The 26,533-nt window shown below is 41.0% G+C and overlaps 1 protein-coding gene across 3 annotated transcripts in view; it reads left to right on the forward strand.

Annotated features, from left to right (window-relative positions):
- The first annotated feature begins 2,641 nt into the window (after positions 1-2,641).
- Positions 2,642-26,533, forward strand: part of LOC124622480 (myrosinase 1-like) — a 49,988-nt gene continuing 26,096 nt past the window's right edge. For 2 of the 3 annotated variants that reach the window (XR_006980635.1, XM_047148187.1), the window contains exons 1-7: positions 2,642-2,805; positions 3,838-3,968; positions 13,728-13,862; positions 20,866-20,988; positions 21,069-21,249; positions 25,014-25,108; positions 25,273-25,420. Coding sequence is in view for 2 of the 3 variants with exons in the window: in XM_047148187.1 (XP_047004143.1) it covers positions 2,667-2,805; positions 3,838-3,968; positions 13,728-13,862; positions 20,866-20,988; positions 21,069-21,249; positions 25,014-25,108; positions 25,273-25,420 (952 nt within the window). In the remaining variant the exon portion in view is untranslated. The remainder of the gene's footprint in view (positions 2,806-3,837; positions 3,969-13,727; positions 13,863-20,865; positions 20,989-21,068; positions 21,250-25,013; positions 25,109-25,272; positions 25,421-26,533) is intronic. The other variant, XM_047148188.1, reaches the window with a different exon arrangement.

The following is a 26,533-nucleotide window of genomic DNA, read 5'->3' on the forward strand; positions in this document are numbered from 1 at the left end:
ATTTTCGCGGACCAAAACATGCGTAGCTGAAATGAATGTACCAGATGAGATTACTAAAAAAATCGTCAGGAATACAAAGTACCCACAGCGTGTCATCAACAGTGCAACGTTTGAAGAGTATGTTATTTGTAACCAGATAATAATGACGAAGCTGTGTGTGTGTGTGTGTGTGTGTGTGTGTGTGTGTGTGTGTGTCTGTGGGTCTTTTCATGCCATTTACTTTTAACATCTTTCCAAATCAGATCTTTGTCTTGCTCATGAGCAATGTCCTTTAAAGATGCAGTGATGAAGTCTTCAAATGCTACTTTTTGAATGTAAAGAATACTGAAATTTTTCTCAAGGCTATCTTCTGTGTTGATTTTCTCAAGGCCAGCCGATACACGTGACAGTGCGTCTGCGACAATGTTTTCCGCGCCAGGAATCTAGATTATTGTGAAACGGAATTCTTGCAGAACAATGCCCAACGTTTCAATCTGTGATGACTTAATTTTGAATACATAAGAATTTGCAATGCTCGATGATCGCTATAAACTTTTACAAGTTTGCCGGAAAGAAAGAAACGAAATTTGTCAAATACCCAAACACAGCTAAAGCTTCCAATTCAGTGACGGAATAATTTGTCTCAGATTTTTTTAGCACGCGGCTAGCAAAAGCCATGGCTTTCTGAACAGTAATGTCAATTTCTATAGCTTCTTGAAATAAATGGGCAGCAAGACCAACTTTAGAAGACATGAACAGAACAATACTGCCTATCCAGTAATTCACATCACAACAAATGACATAAAATTTGCGTCAGTACTTGACTCCGGCAGTCTTATTTTGGTAATTAGTGAAACAGCTTCCAGTAAATGCAACGAATCGAACGATTGCCCCACACTTCCTTTACGTAAGATTAGATTACAAGGTGCAATTTTTGGGTCAAATGTACATGTACGCAGACTGCAGACAGTGCAGTGTCACTAGCTAGTTTTAAGTGAAACTCTACCGCTGGACGTAAGAACGCTGTGGTCACATACAGGTCATAACAAAATGTACGCAAAAGTATTTCTAGTCGGTCTAACCATTTTTGTTGAAATTTGCACTGTACAGCAGTAATGGTCAGGACAAGAACAATGTTACGAGCTACATGACCGAGGGCTGGGTAATACTGTTACAAATGCTCCCCAGAGCCATATAAAGAACAGTGAGATTTGAGACAGATACATTCAGAATCCAGCAGCACCACCATGACGCCAGAACTATGATGAAGACAAGACAGCTAGATGCCACCAGCTGCGGCCATCCATTGGAGACCAGAACAGGCCAGCCGCCTCCTGCACTGAGTGCACACTGTGGTACTTTGTTCCGAAGCATGCCAACCTGCGATCAGTGCCTGCCGCCGACAAACTCCTGTCAGGGGGCAGCGGGTTGTGTTCCATGCATGGCAGTCTTGACTCATCTCTGCGGTGGACAGAATCTGGGCCTGAGTAGCCTAAGTGCAGGCGTTCTATAGTGAACGCAGTCGCAACCCAAGGGGAGTGCCTCTGAGGCTTTGGCCTACTGACGGACCACTCTATTGCCGTCCGCCTGACGTCAGCATTATAGGGCACTGACACATGTATCACTTTGATAGGGTGGATACAAGCCGTCTACTGGCCATCACTGGTCTGCCACACCAGAGTGGGGCGTGTCTGCTTCATACTGTCAGTGATGAAATGTATAAGTTAAATGTAATGAAAAGTTTCTCTTCGCCACCAGATTGTCACTGCGCCCCACCGACGTCACTCTTGGCTCCTGAAATCGTTCTCACCCATACATAGTGCTGTCAGGGCTCAACGAGGTGGATCCAATGGTCGGCACCCTCAGCAATAGAATTTTATTGATTTACACTATTGTTCCAAAAAATTTATGTAATTACTGTATCTGTGATTGGGAATTAGCATTTAACGAAGGAATGAGTCACTTATTTCCTTGTAATTGTTGACTATTACCTTTTCTTCAGGACTAGCGTTTCCAAACATCAGACTGACGCTACACTAGAGTAATTCTTGAGAACATTTCACCTAGAAAAAATCAGCAGTCTAGGTAAAATAAAAAAAATGGATTGATAAAAGTATTGACCACAATGAAACATTTATTAGCAGTGGGAACTGGTTTCAGTCAGAACGTGACCATTTTCAGACCGTTTATACCGGATGGTAGGCGGTGGCGACGAACGGGGTAGATGTCGTGGCTCCACGAATATCAACTGCAGTTCGTGCAACGACACCCGCTTCGTTCACCAGCACCCCTACCCTCACGGTATAAATGGTCTGATGATGGTCATAGTCTGACCGAAACCGGTTACCATCAAAAGTGAATATTTGATTGTGGTCAGGTCTGTATTAATCCATTTTTTAAATACACCAGAGTATCCAAACGCAGTTGATAAGAAAGCTTCTACTGATATCATTGTGTCACACGCAAGTCCTTAAGATTCCCCCCCCCCCCCAACATATGTGGTAGTATCAGCGAGAAGCACTTGTACTTCACAACAGCGCTACGGAAATTTTCTAATTAACTGATGATAACAGAAATAATGGTTTAGTTATTGCTGATTATGAAAACATCTCACTAAACTGCAAGGTAACTACATTATATATACGTAGTCCTTGAAGCTGCTCACACAAAGTCACTGAACAACGGCAATGACGAAGTTCCTCATTGCCTTTACGGCTGTTTTCGTCGGTGCTTCTGCACAGAATGCCACTAACCGATTCCCAGATAACTTCATGTTTGGAGCTGCGACAGCCGCATATCAGATCGAAGGAGCTTGGAATGAAGACGGTGAGTTTAGAAGCATTATTGTCATTCCGTAGCAAAGTAACAAAGAATAAAAAAAGCTGTGTGTTAGAAGACGTTACATTACGTTTAGTGCTTACTCGTAGAATGATATATTTCTATGATCTTCATTGAGGCTGGGTCCTCACCTGCAATGATTTAGTTTAGTCTGCAATTGTCCGTTCTCCTTTTTGGTTGTACGATTTTACAATTTCGGCGTTAGACCATTATCAACTAGTTTCCAAAAATTTCATAGATGTGACCTTATGCAATACAAATCACTCCATCTGTGTATATTTAAATAGCGTCCAGTGTTATAGTGTCTATAGAGCAGGTGTTGTTCAAATTGTTCAAATAGCTCTGAGCACTATGGGACTTAACTTCTGAGGTCATCAGTCCCCTACAACTTAGAACTACTTAAACCTAACTAACCTAAGGACATCACACACATCCATGCCCGAGGCAGGATTCAAACCTGCGACCGTAGCGGTCCCGCGGTTCCAGACTGTAGCGCCTAGAACCGCTCGGCCACCACGGCCGGCAGCAGGTGTTGTAATTGTAATAACACAAAAAACGCTTAAATGTACATACATTTTAATACCCATCCCACTCAACATACACCTTAAGACCACGTGTTTACGGAAAAATTATTGCGAAGATCCTGTGCTGAAGTATACACAGAAATACTAAATGTAAACAGATGATGCACACAGGGCTATTCCTCCTTCATGTTTACTTAAAAGAGGTAATGAAGATTTACTTAAAATAAATTCCGGGGATATATTTCATTATTTTATTATTTAAAATATCATAAATTGTGATGTCGAAGAAATGGATATAAATCACTTGATAATGGACTAAGACCGAAACTGTATGATCGAACAACCATTAAAGATGAATGGCACCTGCAGAAGGTACTAAATCATCTATATCATGTATGCTTTCATTATGTTCCATGTTGTTGCTAGTCTTACACAAAGCCAATAACAAACTTGGATGACATATCATATACTGCAATGTTCTTGCATATTTGTACAGGCAAAGGGGAAAGCATTCAGGACTACTTCTTCCACAACTATCCGGAATACACCACAGGAGACACCGGCGACGTTGCCTGCGATTCCTACCACAGGTACCAGGAGGACGTGCAGATGCTGAAGGCGCTCAACGTAAGTATATTTTCCAAAGTAAAGAAGACTAGCTTCTGCTCTTGTAGATCGCAGCACGACGTGTGTCTTCATGGTCTCTTCAACTCCTTTGAGATAGCAAAAATCTGGTGATTTACCTACCCAATTCGCTAGCCATAAAATGTGTTCTGTTAATTCAGAGACAGCGCTTTTTTCTCGAAAACGGTACGTCAACTCATTTTCAGAAATAATATGGTTTGGTTAAATGTCCGATTTCGAACTAAATGGTGAACCTTAATCACGCCGAAATCCTTTAACCTAGGAAAGTCAAATATCTGGGGAGACTACACTTTTTTGATTTGATATAGCCTTCCTTCGATCCATACATGGACCCATACATGAAAGAATACGCCTGTTTTCGTCAGTAATTACAATGATTGCAGGGATCATTTTAGCAGTAATTTCCGCTTCTAGACTGCAATAGACAGTGAAGAACAAAGAACGAGGGGCGTTCAATAACTGATGCAATGCATTTTTTCCTCAGCCGATTTCAGTAGAAGAAATACGGAATTTATTTTCGGACATCGTGGAACATTCCTGCTTCAGTCTTTATAATTTTGTGAAGTTGCGATAGGTGACGTCTGTAATGTAGGTGCGTTTCAAGCAGCGAGATGTAACTGAGTTGCTTTGGCGGAAAACCAGAGCGTGCAGATAGTCATAGACCCGTGCAGAATGTCTAATGAGATTTGGCAGTGAACAAAAGCATGGTGAGTCGTTGGGCAAGGCGTCTGTCATCAATGCAAGAAGGTCGCGCAGGCCTTTCTGATCTCCCGTGTGCCGGCCGGCCGCACACAGTTGTGACTCCTGCAGTGTTGGAAAGTGCGGACACTCTCATTCGAGGTGATGCGAAAGAACTTCTCCCTCGTCACTATAACGCAAGGCTGCACACTAGTCTACGGACCCAAGTGGAGCTCACAAAACTTCACTGGACTGTTCTCCCTTATCCACCCTACAGTCCAAATCTCGCATCTTCAGACTTCCATCCGTTTGGCCCAATGTAGGAGGCACTCCGCGGGAAGCAGTACGTGGATCATGGGGAAGTTGTTGTTGCAGTAAGACGTTGGCTCCGACGTCGACCAGTGGGATGGTACCATGTGGGCATAAATGTCCTCCCAGTAAATTGACGTAAGACCCACGCATTGAGATTATTTTGAAAAGTAGTGTTTTGTAGGTATAAGAGTGGAGAATAACACTATGTGTAGTAATCCTGAATAAAACCAACCTTGTTTCAGAGAAAAAAGTGTTGCATTAGTTATTGAACACCCCTCGTAAATGAATCTCGATAGTAGGTCTACAGAAACGAAAGGGAGGATGATCATGGAACAATGTTCCGTCAACGACGAACTTATTATACATACAGCTAAGCTACGAAAGGGGTAAGCACGGTGGCACCATTCTAGAATTCAAGTTAATCGATTTGGGGAATGTGCGGAAAAAGTAATTCCGATCAGAAGGGTATATGAACCACACTCCCCGAATACGCGAGTCGGTGCTACAACCAGTGCGCCAGATTCTCTTTCTTCCGAAGCCTGCGCGCCATTTTCACATAATCTTCACATAATGCCCATTAAAATGAATGTACAGCGTTTCTCCATTCCTCAGTGGTTTACATGTGTCTTTGCGCCATCTTCGTGAGAGTCATCAATGCGGGTATATCATCATGGTGTCATCGTGTTACTACGGACCATTATGGAAACAGGGAACACATAATCGAGTAAAGCCTGTGCTGCCGCATAACCAACTCTTACTGCAGTCCAGAGAGCCTATAAGCTCTAACGCGTGCTTGCGAAGGTCTTGGGGAACAAGTATTCTACCAGCAGAAAGACATTAAAGAAAAGAATTCCAGTTAGCTGTTTATATTAGAATGATTTTCGCACACAGAATCTCGTTGCCGGGATAGGGGCTGCTGAGGGGGGAGGTTAAGGGGCGGTTGAGGGGGGCGAGGAGGTACAGAGAGGGAAATAAAATTTACAGTAGAAACGTAGCTTCCACGAAGAGATAAACGACTAAATCCAGTGATACATGAGAAACAATTATATTCGACAAAATTTAACGATGTTCCTCAAGCGGACCGAGAAACTGAGGATTGTAGATTATCAGAAATAAAGTAAAACAAGTGCGAATCTTGGAGTGACATCAGCGAAAATTGGAACCGCATAGATGAGTTTCTCTGATTCTCTTCGTTGACAACAATAAATCAAATATCAGCTGTCATCACAATTTTTTTCTATTAATCAGTACAGTACCAGATGCAAAAATGCAAATGAATGACAATTAGTATTACACGCAGTACCGGCTCCAGGAACTTTGTCGACCATGAGTGTACACCTTCCAGGTGGGTGCCACAAAATCCGAGCGCGTGGCATGATGCTAGGCAAAGCTGACGCTGACGCCTGAATGGCGATTTCTTTTCAGTGACTGTAACAATGGATGCGACGTGGATGCGATATTCCGGTGGTCAAACCAGACTCCTAAGGAAGCGTCGATGTTGTGAAATATGAGTACGGCTGCAGGGAGATAACGTTGAGAGGTGACACATGTTCCACGGTTTCCACGCAATCAATTTGTGAGAAAGGAAAATAGTGGGAAGTGTTATAACTTGCATGCACCTCGTAATTATGTCAACCAAAACTGATTTTTATCACTCGCCAGCTTATAGCTACGCTCACTTTCTGTCGTTCCCTGGACACAAGTGAGGGCGTGGTGCGAGTCCCGTAGCAGTCAGCCCAGCTCAGTACTGCATTGTCGGCGCCATCATCGTGGCTTCTGCTGTAAGGTCATAGGTGAGCAAGTGACTTACATTTAAAAGATTTATTTGTTGAGAAAAAATATGTAAATCGCCCTTGACACTTCACTGTGTACGTATTACATAAAGGAAAACGCCTCTGGTAAGTTATCGAGAAGGCGTGGTCTCCGCAATGCCACGATCACGATTTATGGCTTAAAACAAGCAGTTTTGAGCGGGTTAAAGTTAAAGAATTTTTGAGTGCCATTTAGCTGCTTCAGCTCTAAAACAAGGTTTGATCTTAATATTAATATCTACTGATTATGGCCCCTTCAACACGGAGAAGGAAAAGAAATGAGTCGATGTTTACAAGAAGAGCAATGTAAATGGTATTAAATGGCATATCCGAAGGGGAGGGAATGGTAGGGAGAGCATGCCATTCATCTTTCCGCGTGTAAACTCCGTTTAATAATAATGTCTGGAGTCAAAAGATTATAGCATGTGACGGGCAGTGTGTGTTATTTATACTTCTATTTTATTTAACACAAAGAGTTTATCTTAATGGTACCGCTATAGGTGATTAAGGATGATTTATAGGAACAGTCAAGCATCATTTTTTTTCGCTTCTGTAGGAGCTGTGAAGCTGAGGTAGGTATATTTCATGTATTGTCTGGAAACATATTGAGTTAGCAACAATGCCACTACCAAACTCTGCTATTTTGAAAGACGCACCCAAGACTACCAACTCTAGCACATCAATTTTCATCTTTTTACGAGACCATAGATAACTTCAACCAAGACAATACATTATATGAATGATTTGTATTTCCTAATTATTCTGGAACTTAGTCATTTATGGAAAGCTATTATTGTGTGTTTAATCCACTCTCCTGGAAGCACATTAATATTAAGATTCTGCCACCCTCAAAAACCTACCAGAATGGCCGGAGACACGGTTCGTCCTACTGTCCCCCTCCCATTGATCTCGGTCCTGATTATGCACCGTTATTTTAAAGTATATTTACTACGTCTGCAAGATAGAAGTGTAACGTACAACCATTGTCTACTAAAGAAGTAGTTAATTCTTCTCCTCTCTAACGACATTTTCGTCTTCCATGTAAGGCTTTGTACATTTTTTTCTTGTTCATCCATTCTAATGGTCTTCATTCCCTTGAATGACACGTATATGTCTTCACCCAGAAGTAACGACAGCGGTTTATTCCACATAAATTATGTACTCATTTTCTTCCGTTGTTCTGCATGTGTACTACCACGTCTGTGACTCGAAGCCTGTCATATATATATATATATATATATATATATATATATATATATATATATATATATATATATTGCCAATTTTTTTACCCCCACATGAACCATGGACCTTGCCGTTGGTGGGGAGGCTTGCGTGATTCAGCGATACTGATGGCCGTACCGTAGGTGCAACCACAACGGAGGGGTATCTGTTGAGAGGCCAGACAAACATGTGGTTCCTGAAGAGGGGCAGCAGCCTTTTCAGTAGTTGCAGGGGCAACAGTCTGGATGATTGACTGATCTGGCCTTGTAACATTAACCAAAACGGCCTTGCTGTGCTGGTACTGCGAAAGGCTGAAAGCAAGGGGAAACTACAGCCGTAATTTTTCCCTAGGACATGCAGCTTTACTGTATGATTAAATGATGATGGCGTCCTCTTGGGTAAAATATTCCGGAGGTAAAATAGTCCCCCATTCGGATCTCTGGGCGGGGACTACTCAGGAGGACGTCGTTATCAGGAGAAAGAAAACTGGCGTTCTACGGATCGGAGCGTGGAATGTCAGATCCCTTAATCGGGTAGGTAGGTTAGAAAATTTAAAAAGGGAAATGGATAGGTTAAAGTTAGATATAGTGGGAATTAGTGAAGTTCGGTGGCAGGAGGAACAAGACTTTTGGTCAGGTGATTACAGGGTTATAAATACAAAATCAAAAAGGGGTAATGCAGGAGTAGGTTTAATAATGAATAAAAAAATAGGGGTGCGGGTTAGCTACTACAAACAGCATAGTGAACGCACTATTGTGGCCAAGATAGACACAAAGCCCATGCCTACTACAGTAGTACAAGTTTATATGCCAACTAGCTCTGCAGATGATGAAGAAATAGATGAAATGTATGACGAGATAAAAGAAATTATTCAGGTAGTGAAGGGATACGAAAATTTAATAATCATGGGTGACTGGAATTCGTCAGTAGGAAAAGGGAAAGAAGGAAACATAGTAGGTCAATATGGATTGGGGGGAAGGAATGAAAGAGGAAGCCGCCTTGTTGAATTTTGCACAGAGCATAACTTAATCATAGCTAACACTTGGTTCAAGAATCATAAAAAAAGGTTGTATACCTGGAAGAATCCTGGAGATACTAAAAGGTATCAGATAGATTATATAATGGTAAGAACCAGGTTTTAAATTGTAATGACATTTCCTGGGGCAGATGTGGATTCTGACCACAATCTATTGGTTATGAACTGCAGATTGAAACTGAAGAAACTGCAAAAAGGTGGGAATTTAAGGAGATGGGACCTGGATAAACTGAAAGAACCAGAGGTTGTAGAGAGTTTCAGGGAGAGCATAAGGGAACAATTGACAGGAATGGGGGAAAGAAATACAGTAGAAGAAGAATGAGTAGCTCTGAGGGATGAAGTAGTGAAGGCAGCAGACGATCAAGTAGGTAAAAAGACGAGGGCTAATAGAAATCCTTGGGTAACAGAAGAAATATTGAATTTAATTGATGAAAGGAGAAAATATAAAATTGCAGTAAATGAAGCAGGCAAAAAGGAATACAAGCGTCTCAAAAATGACATCCACAGGAAGTGCAAAATGGCTAAGCAGGGATGGCTAGAGGACAAATGTAAGGATGTAGAGGCTTGTCTCACTAGGGGTAAGATAGATACTGCCTACAGGAAAATTAAAGAGACCTTTGGAAAGAAGAGAACCACTTACATGAATATCAAGAGCTCAGATGGCAACCCAGTTTTAAGCAAAGAAGGGAAGGCAGAAAGGTGGAAGGAGTATATAGAGGGTTTATACAAGGACGATGTACTTGAGGACAATATTATGGAAATGGAAGAGGATGTAGATGAAGACGAAATGGGAGATAAGATACTGCGTGAAGAGTTTGACAGAGCACTGAAAGACCTGAGTCGAAACAAGGCCCCGGGAGTAGACAACATTCCATTAGAACTACTGATGGCCTCGGGAGAGCCAGTCATGACAAAACTCTACCATCTGGTGAGCAAGATTTATGAGACAGGCGAAATACCCACAGACTTCAAGAAGAATATAATAATTCCAATCCCAAAGAAAGCAGGTGTTGACAGATGTGAAGATTACCGAACTATCAGTTTAATAAGTCACAGCTGCAAAACACTAACGCGAATTCTTTAGAGACGAATGGAAAAACTGGTAGAAGCCGACGTCGGGGATGATCAGTTTGGATTCCGTAGAAAAGTTGGAACACGTGAGGCAATACTGACCTTACGACTTATCTTAGAAGAAAGATTAAGAAAAGGCAAACATACGTTTCCAACATTTGTAGACTTAGAGAAAGCTTTTGACACTGTTAACTGGAATACTCTCTTTCAAATTCTGAAGGTGGCAGGGGTAAAATACAGGGAGCGAAAGGCTATTTACAATTTGTACAGAAACCAGATGGCAGTTATAAGAGTCGAGGGGCATGAAAGGAAAGCAGTGGTTGTGAAAGAAGTGAGACAGGGTTGTAGCCTCTCCCCGACGTTATTCAATCTGTATATTGAGCAAGCAGTAAAGGAAACAAAAGAAAAATTCGGAGTAGGTATTAAAATTCATGGACAAGAAGTTAAAACTTTGAGGTTCGCCGATGACATTGTAATTCTGTCACAGACAGCAAAGGACTTGGAAGAGCAGTTGAACGGAATGGACAGTGTCTTGAAAGGAGGATATAAGATGAACATCAACAAAAGCAAAACGAGGATAATGGAATGTAGTCAAATTAAGTCGGGTGATGCTGAGGGAATTAGAATAGGAAATGAGACACTTAAAGTAGTAAAGGAGTTTTGCTATTTAGGGAGTAAAATAACTGATGATGGTCGAAGTAGAGAGGATATAAAATGTAGACTGGCAATGGCAAGGAAAGCGTTTCTGAAGAAGAGAAATTTGTTAACATCGAGTATAGGTTTAAGTGTCAGGAAGTCGTTTCTGAGTGTATTTGTATGGAGTGTAGCCATGTATGGAAGTGAAACATGGACGATAACTAGTTTGGACAAGAAGAGAATAGGAGCTTTCAAAATGTGGTGCTACAGAAGAATGCTGAAGATAAGGTGGGTAGATCACGTAACTAATGAGGAGGTATTGAATAGGATTGGGGAGAAAAGAAGTTTGTGGCACAACTTGACTAGAAGAAGGGATCGGTTGGTAGGACATGTTTTGAGGCATCAAGGGATCACAAATTTAGCATTGGAGGGCACCGTGGAGGGTAAAACTCGTAGAGGGAGACCAAGAGATGAATACACTAAGCAGATTCAGAAGGATGTAGGTTGCAGTAGGTACTGGGAGATGAAGAAGCTTGCACAGGATAGAGTAGCATGGAGAGCTGCACCAAACCAGTCTCAGGACTGAAGACCACAACAACTACAACATTGCCAATTTTGTCTTTTCTGAAAACCCATACCTAAATTCTCCACAGCATGAGAGGAATAGTCTGCATAATTTCGTAATGATCTCTCTTCTTCCTTAATTTTTCAAATTATAGCAAAGCGTGTCATTATGTAATTGAGTCACCCTATTTTATTTCAAAGTTTTAGAGAAATTAATCAGCGTCAAGTAAATCAATGAATTTACGGTTTCTACCCTTTTATTTCCTTTCACTATGTTTCGCCTAATTCGTTCTGACAGTATGTCGTGTGTTTGGTTTTATTAATGGTAGTAAGTGCTTTCATGAAAAAATCCTCTTCAGTTAGTAGCTAGTGACGAGTTATCACGCCATCAGAACTTTGTAACTTATGTATTAAGTTCTTCTTAATTTTCAGTGTCCACTTTCCTTGCTAATCATCTATTTAATAACTACAAGATAACATAGTAATATATTACACAAATTTCCATGTATCATTCGTTTGTATTGCTGTCTATTTCTACTTCTTGTTTAACGGTGCTTACAGCTACTCAGAAAGCTAAACTGTATTTCCGGGTCATTTCCTCAAATATTATTGAGACCTGGTTACCAAGGAAAGACAGGATTCCTTTACGATTGTGGACGGCGCCGTAATCAGTTACTATTCGTTGGCTTTTCTTTTAATCGCTCACAATTTATTTAAAATCACAACAAATTAAAATAATGGCAATAATTTAAGAATTCCTTGCGGCTGAAGGCCTTAATGGGATTAAATTAAGAATTGTTTAAACCTGTGGTAACTTACAATTACAGTTATTAAAATATGAAAGACAAGAGACCAAAGGTCTTAAAATTCACTGCAAAAATACAATTGCCAAATTAGAATTTTAAGATATGTAACTATACTCACGTCTGAAGGCCTTAATGGCAATAAATTAAGAATTGTTTAACTTGTTGCAACTTACAAACTACAGTTGTTAAAATATTAATGACCAATCACGACCACAGCGGAAGGCGTAGGCTTAAGGAGCAATACACTGAACTACTGGCCATCAGACCCCTTTTTAGAACACACATGTCTTACAAAACCAAGGAGGCCGCAGATGTTGCTCCAGGAATAGACCTCTAAGAAGGTCCCAAAAAATTTCGCAAGCCATGAGACAGGCAGCCAGGAATTAGTTGCATTCACTTCACAAGATGTTAACTCAGACAAGTGGCAGTCTAACGAATGACTAATGATAATCTGTTTAAGCTACCTAGCGTCCGGTAACCAATGCAACGACGGAACAACACGCCAAACCCAGAACCAGCGGTCAGCACTACGTTCTCAGAATCCTGTGTTTAGAGCGTCCGAAAGGAGGAAGGAACCACTGCTACCAGGGTATAAGAAACACCAACCCACCTACAAATCAAGGAAACCGTCAAAACTACACGCCTTACCGGACAGCAGCGGCAAGGCGAGGAAACGTACACTGCCGTTACATACACTAAACTCCAGGGCAGGTAACTGGGGCGTCAGCGGCCACCAGGCAGGAAAAATACCGCTGGTTGAACTTAACAAATAGTAACATATAGAATGCAGCAACTAGTAGGAAGTAGTCGAGGAAAGCTAATTAGATCCGCCTTGCCCAAGCACACCACTAGCTGCTCTTCGTCTCGGCGACACAGCGAGCAACAACACGAACCCAAGTCATTGGAGAATTGCGAGATCTCACAATGGTGGAGGTTTCACTACTAGGATTAAAATACACTCAACTTAAAGCTTGATAGATCCGGTTGACGACTAGGTCGTGTGCACTCGCGACGACAGCCCTTCCATCCGGCAGTGCATGCGTGCCGCCAGCGGTCTTGGCGTGTGACGCACTGCACTCATGGCTCCTCCGGAGTCCCCAACCGAACTCTGACTCACACGACCCAGAAACACCACGACGTCACCCCAAAGATAGTGCAACAGTTACTAGATATCAACAACCGCCGCTGCTGCCACTACTGGACAGGAAACGCTTGCAAAACCGAGTAGCACCAGTCAACACGAGAAGAAGACAAACAGCCGTAACTACGCCAACTAAACGATGCCGTCTGCCCTCCAACAGAAGACGGAAACCAATCAACAGCACCAACGAGAGTCGCAGCAAGGCTCAATTATCTTATACTATAAAAAGAACTTTTTGGTTCATTAGACAATGCGTATACAGCGTAACCAAGTGTAACTATACTCAGACAAATAGTTTATTCTTCTACCTATCTAAGTCCAATAGTGTTGGTTAATTAGATAGTTATAATCTTAGATATGTCTTATTCTATGAGCTCAGCGCTTCTAAATAAATTAACAGTGAAATTTCAGCCATCAGTCCCTAACGTTTGTCACAACCATTAACACACTTTTATTGAACAGGCAGACGTATATCGATTTTCGATTTCCTGGCCACGTGTGTTGCCTACCGGGGACGTGGACGTTATCAACCAGCCTGGTATCGACTATTACAACAACCTCATCAACGAGCTGCTTGCCAATGGAATTCAGCCTGTGGTAAGTAACAACTGACAGCAACCACAAGCCTGATCTCGTGCAGTACTCCTTTCTTGCATTTACAGATGTCTACATACAATAGACTGTTGATGCCAGGTTGAGAAAAACGAAAGATTCTTGTTCTTTACAGCTGTAACAAAATTTTTGAGCCACTCATGATACAAGCAGAAAAAAATGTGAATTTTTCCGTAACATCATATAGGTGCTGAGACATAACCCCCTTCCTGTCGGGTTGTCTGTTTCACTGCCTTAATGAAAGTAGCACATATGCAAATCTTTTGTATTCAGTAGAAACAATGGCCAAATGTAGTTCTGATTGTGGCACTTGGTACTTCAGACCATGAGTTGCGAACGGCTATCAACACAAGTATGCACTGGGGAAAGGTCGAAAATAAGGGAAATTGTTTCCAAAACTACTGTGAGAAACGATTAGTTCTTCGCGTCTTTGACAGTGCGACAAGCATAATATCAGCGGTAACCAGAAGAGATATTACAAGAGATTCAACTATACGACTGTTTCTAAGGCACTGAAGAAAACGGTAACGAGTAGTTCATTGAGTTAGTGAGAGTGGTATCAGAAACATAATTTCTGCAGCGGTGTATAAGTTCTCACGTTTCAATGGAACGACATTGCCGTTATGTGTTCAAGCAATACAACTGAGCACTTCTGTTGTCTTAATTAGTCCCAGGACCATTACAGAGGGAAAAAGAAAACCGTCAGCAATTTGATGACATTGGTTCTACAAGGAAAAGGCGGGCACATTTGGTGAAATCATGAGACCAAGTGAAACTGAAGCAAGATTATAATTTAAGAACCTTCCATGGGGATGTTTACGCAGACAGGGCACAATAGAGGAAATTAAGAAAGATTTATGAAGAAATCCGCCATTGGATTCTTAGTGAAAACAATTCCTTAATCGATTTAGGGAAACATAGGGAAAATCCAGTCTGAATGATTAGACCTCTGTTTATCAAACCTGAACCCAGTATTTTAACCACTGTGCCAAATCTCACGGCGAGAATAGGAACACAAATATTAGAATTTGGGTAATGGGGTGAGGGATCAATAGAAGTTTTGTAACAGGCAGGTTTCTGTAATGATAGCATATAATAAGCAATAATAATTAACATACCCAAAAATATGGGATTATATCACCTTTATAATTTATATATGTAATAAGCCAGTTATGTAAGAAAAATAAGTAAGCCTATATACTGGTCCCATATGTCTACATATTATAAAAATGGATATACTTATGTTTGTATAAATGAATCTGTGTCTGTATGTATGTACACATTTCGATCTAAAGTACAGGCGCGATTTCAGCCATACTCTCTACACACATCACTCACTGTCTGCAGCCTATCAAAGGGGAGAGGAGGGCGAGGGGGGAGAGGTGAAAAAGTAGTGTTGCTCACGACGCGCGAAAGCGCAGACTTCATTCATCCAGTATTTGAGAATGACAGCGCTTAGTCATTTGCAACAAACTTTGCATATAATTTCAGAACTTTATGAAATTTTTTCTCGGTGACGACCCCCAAAACTAATGAAAGAAAAAAAGATCCTCACTTACTAAATTTTCGCTGTTCATGCAGCAGAATTGCCGCACCAGGCTTGAAGTTTTAATTTATTACTGCTTATTGTTTTCAGGACACATTCTGCAGACAGTATTTACACACACCGCTGAATGTACATGCAAAATTATACTGTTGTATGACACATTGTTCGGGAGATATTAACGTAGAAGCACTGAGATGAGATGCGTCAACAACTGTCACAGCATGCTTGACGTTTAAAGTTATTACTTATCTGACACTAACTCTATTCGCAAAATATTTAACGTACTCTATAATACCATACCACTGAATGGGCCTGTAAACTTACATCATTATACGATACAGTATTCAGGAGCTGTAAGTCATAGACGCCGAGCTGCGTGAAATCGAAACTGCAGGACGAAATTCGCTACAGATACAGATGACATATGTGTAGAAATATGTGAGATATATGTTAAATCTGTGTGGTATATGTGCACTCCGGGTAAAAAACACCTAACTCCTGTATCTGCTTCAGCCAAATGTCTTACGCAAATTACTATCTGGGAATAAATACTGCTAGAGTGAGGTCGATAACCTGAAAAGAGAATGGCAGAGGAAGAGGTGGGGAGACACAGAGGGAGAGGAGGGTATGGTCACAGATATGATGGAATATCATATGGGAACAATGAGGGGGTGGAGACAGAGAAGGGGACAGGAAGATATGGACAGAATAAAGAAAGAGGGGGGGTTGGACAGGGATAGGGTGAGAAGGACAGAGAGAAGGGAGGAGGAGATGTGCAGAGAGAAAGGGGAGGAAGAGATAAAGGGAGGAGGTAGAAAGGCAGGGTGAGATGGATTAAGAGAGGGCAATGGAGGAGATGAACAAAAGGTTCAGGTGAAGATGGACAGAGAGAGAAAATATGTGGAGACAGACAGTGGGAGGAGGGGGTGGGGCTGGAAGGGTGGACGAATTGGACAGAGACAGGGGTGAGACGGAGATCGTAAGAGAAGAGGACGGAGGAGAATAAGAGGAAACGGCGTCATGTGGAAATCAGCTCGTGTCGATCGCGGCCTAGACCAACAGCGTGGATGTTACTTCATGCCATGTATCGTCAGTCACTGTTTCAGATAAAGTTTCCTTGTTGATAACGTATTTTTTTAGTGCAAGGATTGTGCTGTTGAAAGCAATAAGAAAAAATTGGGTGAGATGCTACATTTCTCCAATACGTCACCTAATAGTCTTGCATAGTTCCATGGAGGCTAGTGAGCTTAACTGTTCTATCCAACTGACGAATAGACTCAGCAGTGCAACATATCCATAGTCCAGTGTGGAAAGAAGACTCAACCGTAGACAGTAGCACAGAGCCTAGTCAACGGAAACTGTACACCAAAACTACTTCTTCTGTCACGGTTAGCCATAGGTGGCACAAATTTCTTCCACAGGGAAAGTTCGATGAGGCCTGCCAGTTCGATTGATACACATTCTGGTTCGTTCTCTACTACTTCTGTGGATGCGACAGACTATTTCCGTACCAAGAGTTCTCGGCACGTATAATGATGACTTCATTGGTCCTAAGGGTGTGCAACACACACAGTAAGAAATAGTAGCAATAGAAGAAAGTTTATGTATTTCTCACACGTCCTTAAAGTCAACCACGGAATATTTTGACCCTGAAACAATTCCGTAGTGTAAAGACCTTCTTGTCGAGCTACACTGTAGGTTCATAACTTCAAGTCCAACTGAGAAGTAAAAGATCAAGTATGGCTCCCAGTTCACCACACACTTTTAATCTTAGGAAGTTATACAACGGCACCGTTAAATCTTTTTCTACTACAGTCATTTTTGACTGCTATGACTTAGTTCACGTTGTGAAACTTTTGATGTTACCAGACGTCCCTCTGTAGGCAGGAGAAACGGAGCTATCTTTGATATAGAGGATGTTTCAAAAAGAGTGACCTGAATTTAAAACTCCGTAGTATTTGACAAAAAATACTACAAATATTGGATGAATTGCAAAACACTCACAAAATCTTAAACTGTTAACTGTGGTATTACAAATTCTCCATGTGCCCACCAGCAGCCGAACGAACAGCGGCTGGACGATAGCTAAATCTGTCATAAACTTTACACAATGTATCTGGTTTTACAGAAGATGTGGCGGCTGTTATGCTGCTCTTCACGTCTTCTGTATCACACTTTCCTTCACAGATCTCCACAGTAAAAACCGCATGGGGTCCAGTATGGAGATCAGTGTCTCGATGTCCCTTGTGCCGCATCCAGCGTTGGGGCAGAGAGTAATTAGAAAGTGACGTACGTTGTTGTACCAGCAAGGCAGAGTTGTATACTATTTGAAAATGAACTTACCAGAATGCTCCTGAAGTTTCAGAGAAAGCTAATTCTGCAGCAGTTGAAGATAGCTCATTCCAATCTGTGTATTTTCCTTAAAAAAGAAGGGACTGCATACTTCTTCACGAGAAATGGCACAAAAAAGGTTCACTTTAGATGAATATCTCTCGTGCTCAGACATGCCATGACGGTCCTGGAGTACCAACATGTCCACGTTATGTCGGTTTCCTTCACCGCTAACATGAAATGTTGCTTCATCACTGAAAATTAATCGTGGTACAAATGAATCGCATTCCATGTCCTCTAGCAGAGCGTTGTTGAAGTTAATCGGATTCTTTCATCAGCAACCCGAAGAACTTTCACCAATTGTAGTCTCTGTGTTTCACAACCCAAACGATGCCTTAACATTCACCAGAGGGTCGTATGAGACATTACCAGATCTCTGCTTGCGCAGCAACTAGACTTTCGTTTACTCCGCTTAAATGTTTGACGAATTCATTCCACCATGTCACGAGAAGTTCAAGGTCGACCTGGTCACTGACCTTCTCACAAGAATCTTGTCTCTTCAGATTACCAATACCAACTACGAATGGTTTTGTGTGCAGGCGGATCAATGTCAAAACGCCGACAGAAAACACGCTGGAGCGAAATCTCTGACTTACTCTTCGCAGACTGCAGCATGCAAAACTTCCTCTGTTGAGCGGACGCCATCTCACTTCTGGCTGACTGAAAACTGAGAAGACTGACATCCAACGGTGATTTTCTGAAACTCTAAGCCATTCAAACAACGCACATTTCCCTGCCGGCACGTCCCATGTTTTGTAACTATCAGGTCGTTCTTTTTGAAACATCTTGGACTGGAAGAAAATCTACAGGCTTTTATGTTCATTTATGGACAGTTGCACCGACTGTGTGCACTTTAGTTATGCGGAGAAATTTCATTCTGTACAGGTGACATCATGGAAACGGCGTCCGGACGTAACTACTTCGTACATCTATTTTCCACAGCTAGTTGTAAAGCGGTTAATTTAATATTCTACTCCAACGTACTGTTAGCCTTTGCGAGAACAACAAAAGAAAAAAATCAGCCATGGTGGTTGCCGACGCCCATTTAACATCAGCTCACTGGTATCCGTCCCAAACGAGCGGTGTTCCATGATATGCATTCACAAAGTAAATTATAAAATTGTATTATTACTGGACAGGTATATGTGGTACAAGCAGTCTCAGTGAGGTAAATAGCAAAGTAACTTCACTAACTCTAGTACATTTGACATTATCGCCGATTGTTATGATTGTTTGAAGCATAACGGGAGAGAGATCTCAAATTCCTTTTGGTATTTCCGTTGTTACAAAATGTTCAAATGTGTGTGAAATCTTATGGGACTTAACTGCTAACGTCATCAGTCCCTAAGCTGACACTTAACCTAGATTATCCTAAGGAGAAACACACACACCCATGCCCGAGGGAGGACTCGAACCTCCACCGGGACCAGACGCACAGTCCACGACTGCAGCGCCTGAGACCGCTCGGCTAATCCCGCGCGGCTCCGTAGTTACAAATGGTTCAGATGGCTCTGAGCACTATGGACTATGGGACTTAACATCTATAGTCATCAGTCCCCTAGAACTTAGAACTACTTAAACCTAACTAACCTAAGGACATCACACAACACCCAGTCATCACGAGGCAGAGAAAATCTCTGACCCGGCCGGGAATCGAACCCGGGAACCTGGGCGCGGGAAGCGAGAACGCTACCGCACGACCACGAGCTCCGGACTCCGTAGTTACATTCCGCTTAGTTACACTGAAACAGTTCTTGCGAATGGTTCATGAATACCCTCGGTAAGACAATGGCTGATGTCCGTCTTTACCCTTGGTGAACATAACCAAGCGTTCCCCTCTCAAGCTGTTGCTGGGACGTTGCTTTACTTTTTGTATCAGTGCCACTTTACAGATATCCAGCAGTATGGAAGTTCCAATGAATCCATTGCACACGTAAGAGATCAAGAAAACGACACAATAAGAGAGTTTACATTTTCGTTATTAACTTAGACTTAAAGTTGCTAGCGTAAGAACAGCTATAGTTAACATATTAAGCCATATTTCAACTAGCGCAGTTCAAATCTGTTATACCTTCCGCACGTTGAGGCAGAGTTTGTCCGTCATTGATTGCACTGCTATTATCTTTGGATCGTTCTTGCAACCTGTTCATTTCTGCACCCATTTTTATATTCGGCATCCATCACGAAGCTAGATTTGGAGTAATTCTTATGAAGATATTAACCTCACATTAAAAACGATTACATCCTCGTTTCTTAACGGAAGCAATATTCTTGATGTAGCATAATACAAGGGCTATTTTCGTTCCAACTTCCGATTGCTCACTAAATGGAAAGCACGATGAATATCAAAAATGTTTTATTGGGACATTTAGTCACACCTTCCAGCTACTTCGCCAACTTTCCAATAACCTCTTCGTAGAAGGCACCCACCTGTGCTTTCCTACAATTGCTTACGTTGGTCTGCAGCTCGTTGTCCTCATAGCCAACGGTTCACATGAGCGACGATACGGAAATCAGAGGGAGCAAGTCCAGGCTGTACGGTGGGCGATCACTTCCCAACGAAAACGCTGCAGATGCGTTGTTGCTGCACCTGGAGTATGCGGCAGAGCACTGTCATGATGAATGAAACTCATGACATTTACGTTATGTTGGCTACATGAAAACAAACCGGACGCCTCGACAGGCACATTACACCCGACAGGAACTCTATTGTTCTAAGCAGCTTTGTATGCTCACTATGAGCTCAGAACTGAAAAACACGCTGTGACGCCATCGGCAGGTATACTAGAGCAACATATCTGCGCAACGTTTCATCGGATTTTCACTGCAGTTTTAACCTGGCGACCAATCGGAGGTTGAGAAAAGAATTGGTCTCGTATCAGGTCATCACCTTGTGTCCTCAAAATACCAGTTACCAGAAAAGATTACAGGCATCATAAGAAAACAACAAGCCCACATCGCTGTTCCAGCATCTCTCAACACCACTAGGCCTAATCTGATTACTTGACCAAAAACTTCATCAAGTTTTACACTACACTACACTGTCTGCAGGTTACAATGTACCACTTCGATCTCCCTCAAGCACTGCAGTACATCGGAGGCTGGCCCAACGAGATGCTGGCCGACTACTTCGTTCAATACGCAAGGATACTCTTCCAAAACTTCGGTGATAGGGTGAGTAAAACTTTAAAAGTTCTTAGAGGCTTGAACCACGTTCACTTTACCGAGCGTAATGACACGGTACGGTTACACAGGTGAAGTGGTGGATCACATTTAACGAGCCTGCTGTCTTCGTGAACGGCTACGCGGCGGAAGGTATCGCCCCTTCTCAGCCAGCGTCGGGCATTGGTGACTACCTGGCGACACACACCGTCATCAAAGCACACGCACGGGTCTGGCATCTGTATGATGAAGAGTTCAGAGCATCACAGAACGGTCAGTGCCTCAAGAAAACAGAACAATGTAACTACTGTCCACCGTGACACTGGCGACAAGGGAAGTACAGCAGAGATGGTTGGGGAATGCTTACAGTAATGATAAGGGCTATCGATCGTGAAATCAACCTACTTAAGTGACTCTGACAATGGGCAGATTGCTATCTCGCAAAGCCAGGGAACAATCATTTAGGAAACGGCGAAGTTAGTCGGGTGTTCTTCGTGCAATAATGCATCTTTGTAAAGCAAGACAACGCTATTATACACTTAACATCTTCCATTAAAATAAAACTTATTTGTTTCATCAGAACATTAGAGGGTCAAAAACAAGATAGATGAGCTTACTTTATGTCTAGAAGATGTGGAAAATACTGATAGGATATAACCACAGGGATAGAGAAGTTAAGTATCAGAGATTAAAGTCTTGCAACATTTTAATCTAGAGTTAACATGGAAAAAGGAGGAATTGCAGTATATGTAAAAATGGGACACGCAGTCAAAAAATATTGAAATAAATAGTTTTTATGTTGATCAAAACCCAGAAGTATGTGCTTGTGAGTTGTTACTCCAGAATACTTCTTTGATAATTGCAAAATTCAACAGATCCCTTCTACAAAACTTACAGTTATTTATGAGATATCCAGATGCATTATTTATCTGCCTGCCAGACAAGAAGAAAAAGTTAGTGGTTGTGGAGATTACACTAAAGATTTCGTAAAAGGTACAGACTAGAATTAAAATTTGGATGTTTCAATCTAATTTCAGCAGTCAGTTCTCAACTCATGTGCAGCAAGAAAGTAGAACATTGAATGATAACTTTTTTGTGGACAGTGCTCAGGATGAAACAATTATGTCTACCTAGTTGCTAAAAGACTATATGATCGTAATGGACAATTAATATAAATAAATAGTATGGCACTTCACAACCTTTTTATAAACAGTGCTCATGGTGAAATAATTTTGTCTACCCAGTTGCTAATAGACTATTTGATCATAGTGGACAATAAATAGAAATAATCTCTATGGCACCTCACAACTTGGAGACAGTTCCATATAAAGCAGTGAGGTTTACTTATCTGTTACGTAACAGGGGTGCAATGGGATTAGGTACATCTCAGAAGAGATGCAAATATCCAGTTCAATTTATTCCATAGTAAATTTGTGTCAATATTTGAAAGTTACTTTCCTGAATAATTATCCAAAAGATTCATTAAAAAAGAAATAAGTCATGAATAACTAACAGATATAAAATCTCATAGAAGAGGAAGGGAAAAGTTTATGCAAGGGCCAGGATAAACAGAGATTCCGCATTACTTACATACTGCATAAAACGCTGTAGAACTTAAAAGGAAATTCATTAAAGTATCCAGACATGTGCATGTCCTGAGCCAAATAAATGATTTAGATAATAAGATTAAAGCTATATGGGACATTGTCAAATGGAAGACAAGAAAGCCAGTCAGTGTACACGATTACATAACAGCTAACCTAAATGACAAGGTTTTGACTGCTAATTCACAAGTTTCGCCACCTTTAAATATCACTTTCTAAATATAGCAGGAAATAGAGGATTAAATTGTTCAGTTGAAGAAGCAAGAAAATATACTAAAATATCATTCCACAAACCTTTAAGCAACTAGAAGTAGCATCAATATGGTTCACTGAGGTTAATACAATTATAGAAATTCTAAACAACAGATGCTCTTATGGAGTTGTTGGTATTTCATACAGAATTCTGACAAATTGTTCCAACTTAATCAATATGTCCTTAATATAATCAGTAATAAGCGTTGCATCTGTGGCACAGGCAATTTTTCCAGACAGATCATAGAATTATTAAACTACTTCATTACAAACATGATAAGACAGACTTAAACAATTATCGTCCAGTTTCCTTACTGACTTCTTTTTCCCAAATATTTGAAAACGTAATATACTGAAATGTAGTCACACATTTAGTAAACAATTTATTTAGCATATTGCAGTCTGGATTTCAGAAAGGCTGCTCAGCTGGGAATGTTATTTATACACTGCCTTATTTGATACCACAAGCCTTAAATAATAACATATCGCCTGTGGATATTTTCTCCCCAAGGCCTTCGACATTTTAGATCATTATTCTCTCTAAAAAAAAACAGGTTTTATGGAATTGATGGCTTTAAACTCAGCTGGTTTCACTCATACTTGACTGACAGAATCCAGTACATTGTGCTGAATAATTCAGACGTCGGAATGGTAGAAAATTATTGCGACTGGAAAAAAAAATCACAAATGGAGTCCTGGAAGGTTCAATTTTGGGTCCAGTCCTACTTCTTATATATCTGAATGACTTTCACTTAACATTCAACAAGAAAAATTGTTATTTTCTGCAGATGATACTAGTCTTACAATGAATCCCATTAGAGAGAACACGAAACAAAAGTTAGTAAATGATATTTTCCAAAGAATTATTAAGTTGTCTGCAAATGAGTTATCACTAAATTTTGAAAAAACACACTACATTCAGTTCTGTACAACAAACAGAATCGTATCAATAATTCATGTCGCACTTTAGTCGGAGTCAGTAAGTAGGAGAGAATGCTTCAAATTTTTGGTGGTTCATACTGATGAACAGGTGAATTGGAAGAAGTGTATTACCGAGATTTTCCACCAATCAAGTTCAGCTACTTTTACTCTTCATATAATTCCTAATCTTAGAAAACATGTGTCAACCTCTTGACTTATTTTGCATATCTCCATTCTATTATTGCTATACAGAATAATTTACTGGTGTAACTCATCACATAGGAAGAAAGAATTGATTCAAAAAAGCTAGCACAAAAAATAACGCGTGGTTTTCACTCATGGACATCAGTAGGTATCTTTTAAAGGAGCTAAATATTTTAACTGTGCCATGGCAATACATATTTTCGCTAATGAAGTAACTCATAAAACGTCCATCACAATTTAAGAAGAACAGTGATGCACATACTTACAACACTGGAGGGAAAATGACCTTTATTACTCATTGTTAAAGCTGACAGTGGCTCAGACACGAGTTCAGTAAACAGTAACAAAAATTTTTGCTCATTTGCACACTAACATAAAATGTCTGACAGTAGCGGAGCAAGTCTTAAATTTAATTTGCAGTCATTTTTCCCAGACAACTCTTTCTATTCCATTGATAAATTTCTACTTCAATACTGGTAGCTAATAAAAATATTTTAAAAATGTTTTTAAGTGTAATTGCATGGTAGGAATAAAACGTTAATGTGTTCATTAATATTAACACTAATCATGTATGCAAGTATACATACACTATAAACTGACTCGTTCCATATCATTTCGATAAAAGAATCGTTCAAATGATCTATGAAACATGTAACTAACCTACTAACTGAAGCGGTTGAAGGACGATGAAATACCGTGTAGACGGCAAGCCACCTGATGCAACACGAGGGTGTGCTGAAAAGTAGTGACTCAGAATTTTTTATTCTCTTCCCATAATCGGATGAGGTATTACATTTTACGTGTATTACTCACATGACTTCCAGATTTGCTGACACACCTTGCAACCCTCTGCCGCTATAGGGTTCCAAACTGCACCGTGTATCAACAGGGTGTCAAACGTAACTTTATAGGTGCATAAGAAACGGCCCAACAAACTCAAAGGATGTATTCCAAGAACTCGTCCAGACAAGCAGCATTCTCTTCTTCAGCATGACTATGTCATATAATTTAATTTATATGTATGTGTATATGTATATGGTTTGGTATACTTTACAGGTAGTGTGGGAATCACACTTAATATGGATGGGCTTGAACCGGCGAGTAACACAGAAGGGGAAAACGATGCCAGTGAACGAGCACGACAGTTTCAGGTGGGTGTTTCAGCCCTGCTGCCAACCAGTTGGAGTTCCTCTAAATTTTCCGTGTATTGCTAGTACCTTAGAGTGTTCAACGGATAGCAATCACGCGAGTTATGAAGCCTACATACGAGAATTTTTTGACAGTGAAGAAAACTAATGTTCATTCTGTTCTGCAGATGGGTATCTTCGCACACCCAATCTACACTGAGGAAGGGGATTACCCACTTGTGGTGCAACAGTTAGTGGATGACAACAGTGCTCGTGAGGGACGAAACCACTCAAGGCTACCAAAATTCACACAGGAAGAGATCGAATACATTAGGGGTGAGTCTCCAAATACACAGCAGTGGAGGATACTTTGGATTCAACAACTGACGATATAACATTTCTAGTAATGTCAGGATATGACTGTGATATAAATTGTTCCTATCACATTTTCGTTCAGCTTATACCATTATTTCTAATGAAATTTTCTGACTGAATCATGTCACCATCCCAGTGTTAACAGCAGTAGATATTGAGTCTCTCGCCGCTGGAATTCGTTTCATCGGCAAGTTTCGTTGCCTGTATGTTGAGCAGAACCAGAGAGCTTGCTGAGTCATACACCCGAAAGGAATTTAAACAGATTCTCCAGGAAAACTTTCGAAGAAACAGCACTGTTTGTCTCACAGTGTGATGCTGGAGGATTAGAAAGCATTCTTGACGTAATATGAAGTGTCAGCTATGATTCAAGAGGCAAAGCGGCAAAATAGCTGACTATTTTGATCCTGAAATCCGTCAGCCTCAAGGGTGATACCACAGGCTTTGAGACCAACAACACTGCTGGGCTTAATACTCAAATATCTCCTATATTTTCGTTCTCCTTTATACAGAGTAATAGAAACGCTTTGAAAAGCTCGTTAGGTCATTGGAAGGTAGGTTGTACTGAGAAGTATTTGTTACGTAAAAAGATTCGACACGTTGCCCCGTTTCCGAGTTAATTAACCTTGAAGTTAACCGATCAGGCCACTGCGCGCGCAAACACAAGCTGCCCGCCAGACACGGTGTCGCCAAAAGTGTTCTTCGCTTGGTTTCCTAAAACCGAATAAGCGAGTGATACAAAAATTGGACATGGAATGATAGTAAGAATGGAACCCGAACTGAGGATAAACAGTCTTATGCGCCATAACCTATGCTATGAGAACAAATATATGGCGGGCCGCTTGAATTTGCGGGCGCCACGGCCCGAATGGCTAACGTCAATGGTAGTTAACTCGGTAATGGCACAACGTGTATAAATTTTTCTCAACAATTATTTTTAAGCACAACCTGCACTACAAAACCCTTCTATAACTTCCCGACTCTTTCTGGCATCGGTTGCGCTGCACATCCATTCGCTCAGATCAGAATAACCACCTTTTCGTCATGAAGAACGGAAACAAATTCCAAAGTCAGTGT

The sequence above is a fragment of the Schistocerca americana genome, chromosome 7 (genome assembly GCF_021461395.2).
Source record: "Schistocerca americana isolate TAMUIC-IGC-003095 chromosome 7, iqSchAmer2.1, whole genome shotgun sequence".
NCBI classification, from domain to species: Eukaryota; Metazoa; Arthropoda; class Insecta; order Orthoptera; family Acrididae; genus Schistocerca; species Schistocerca americana.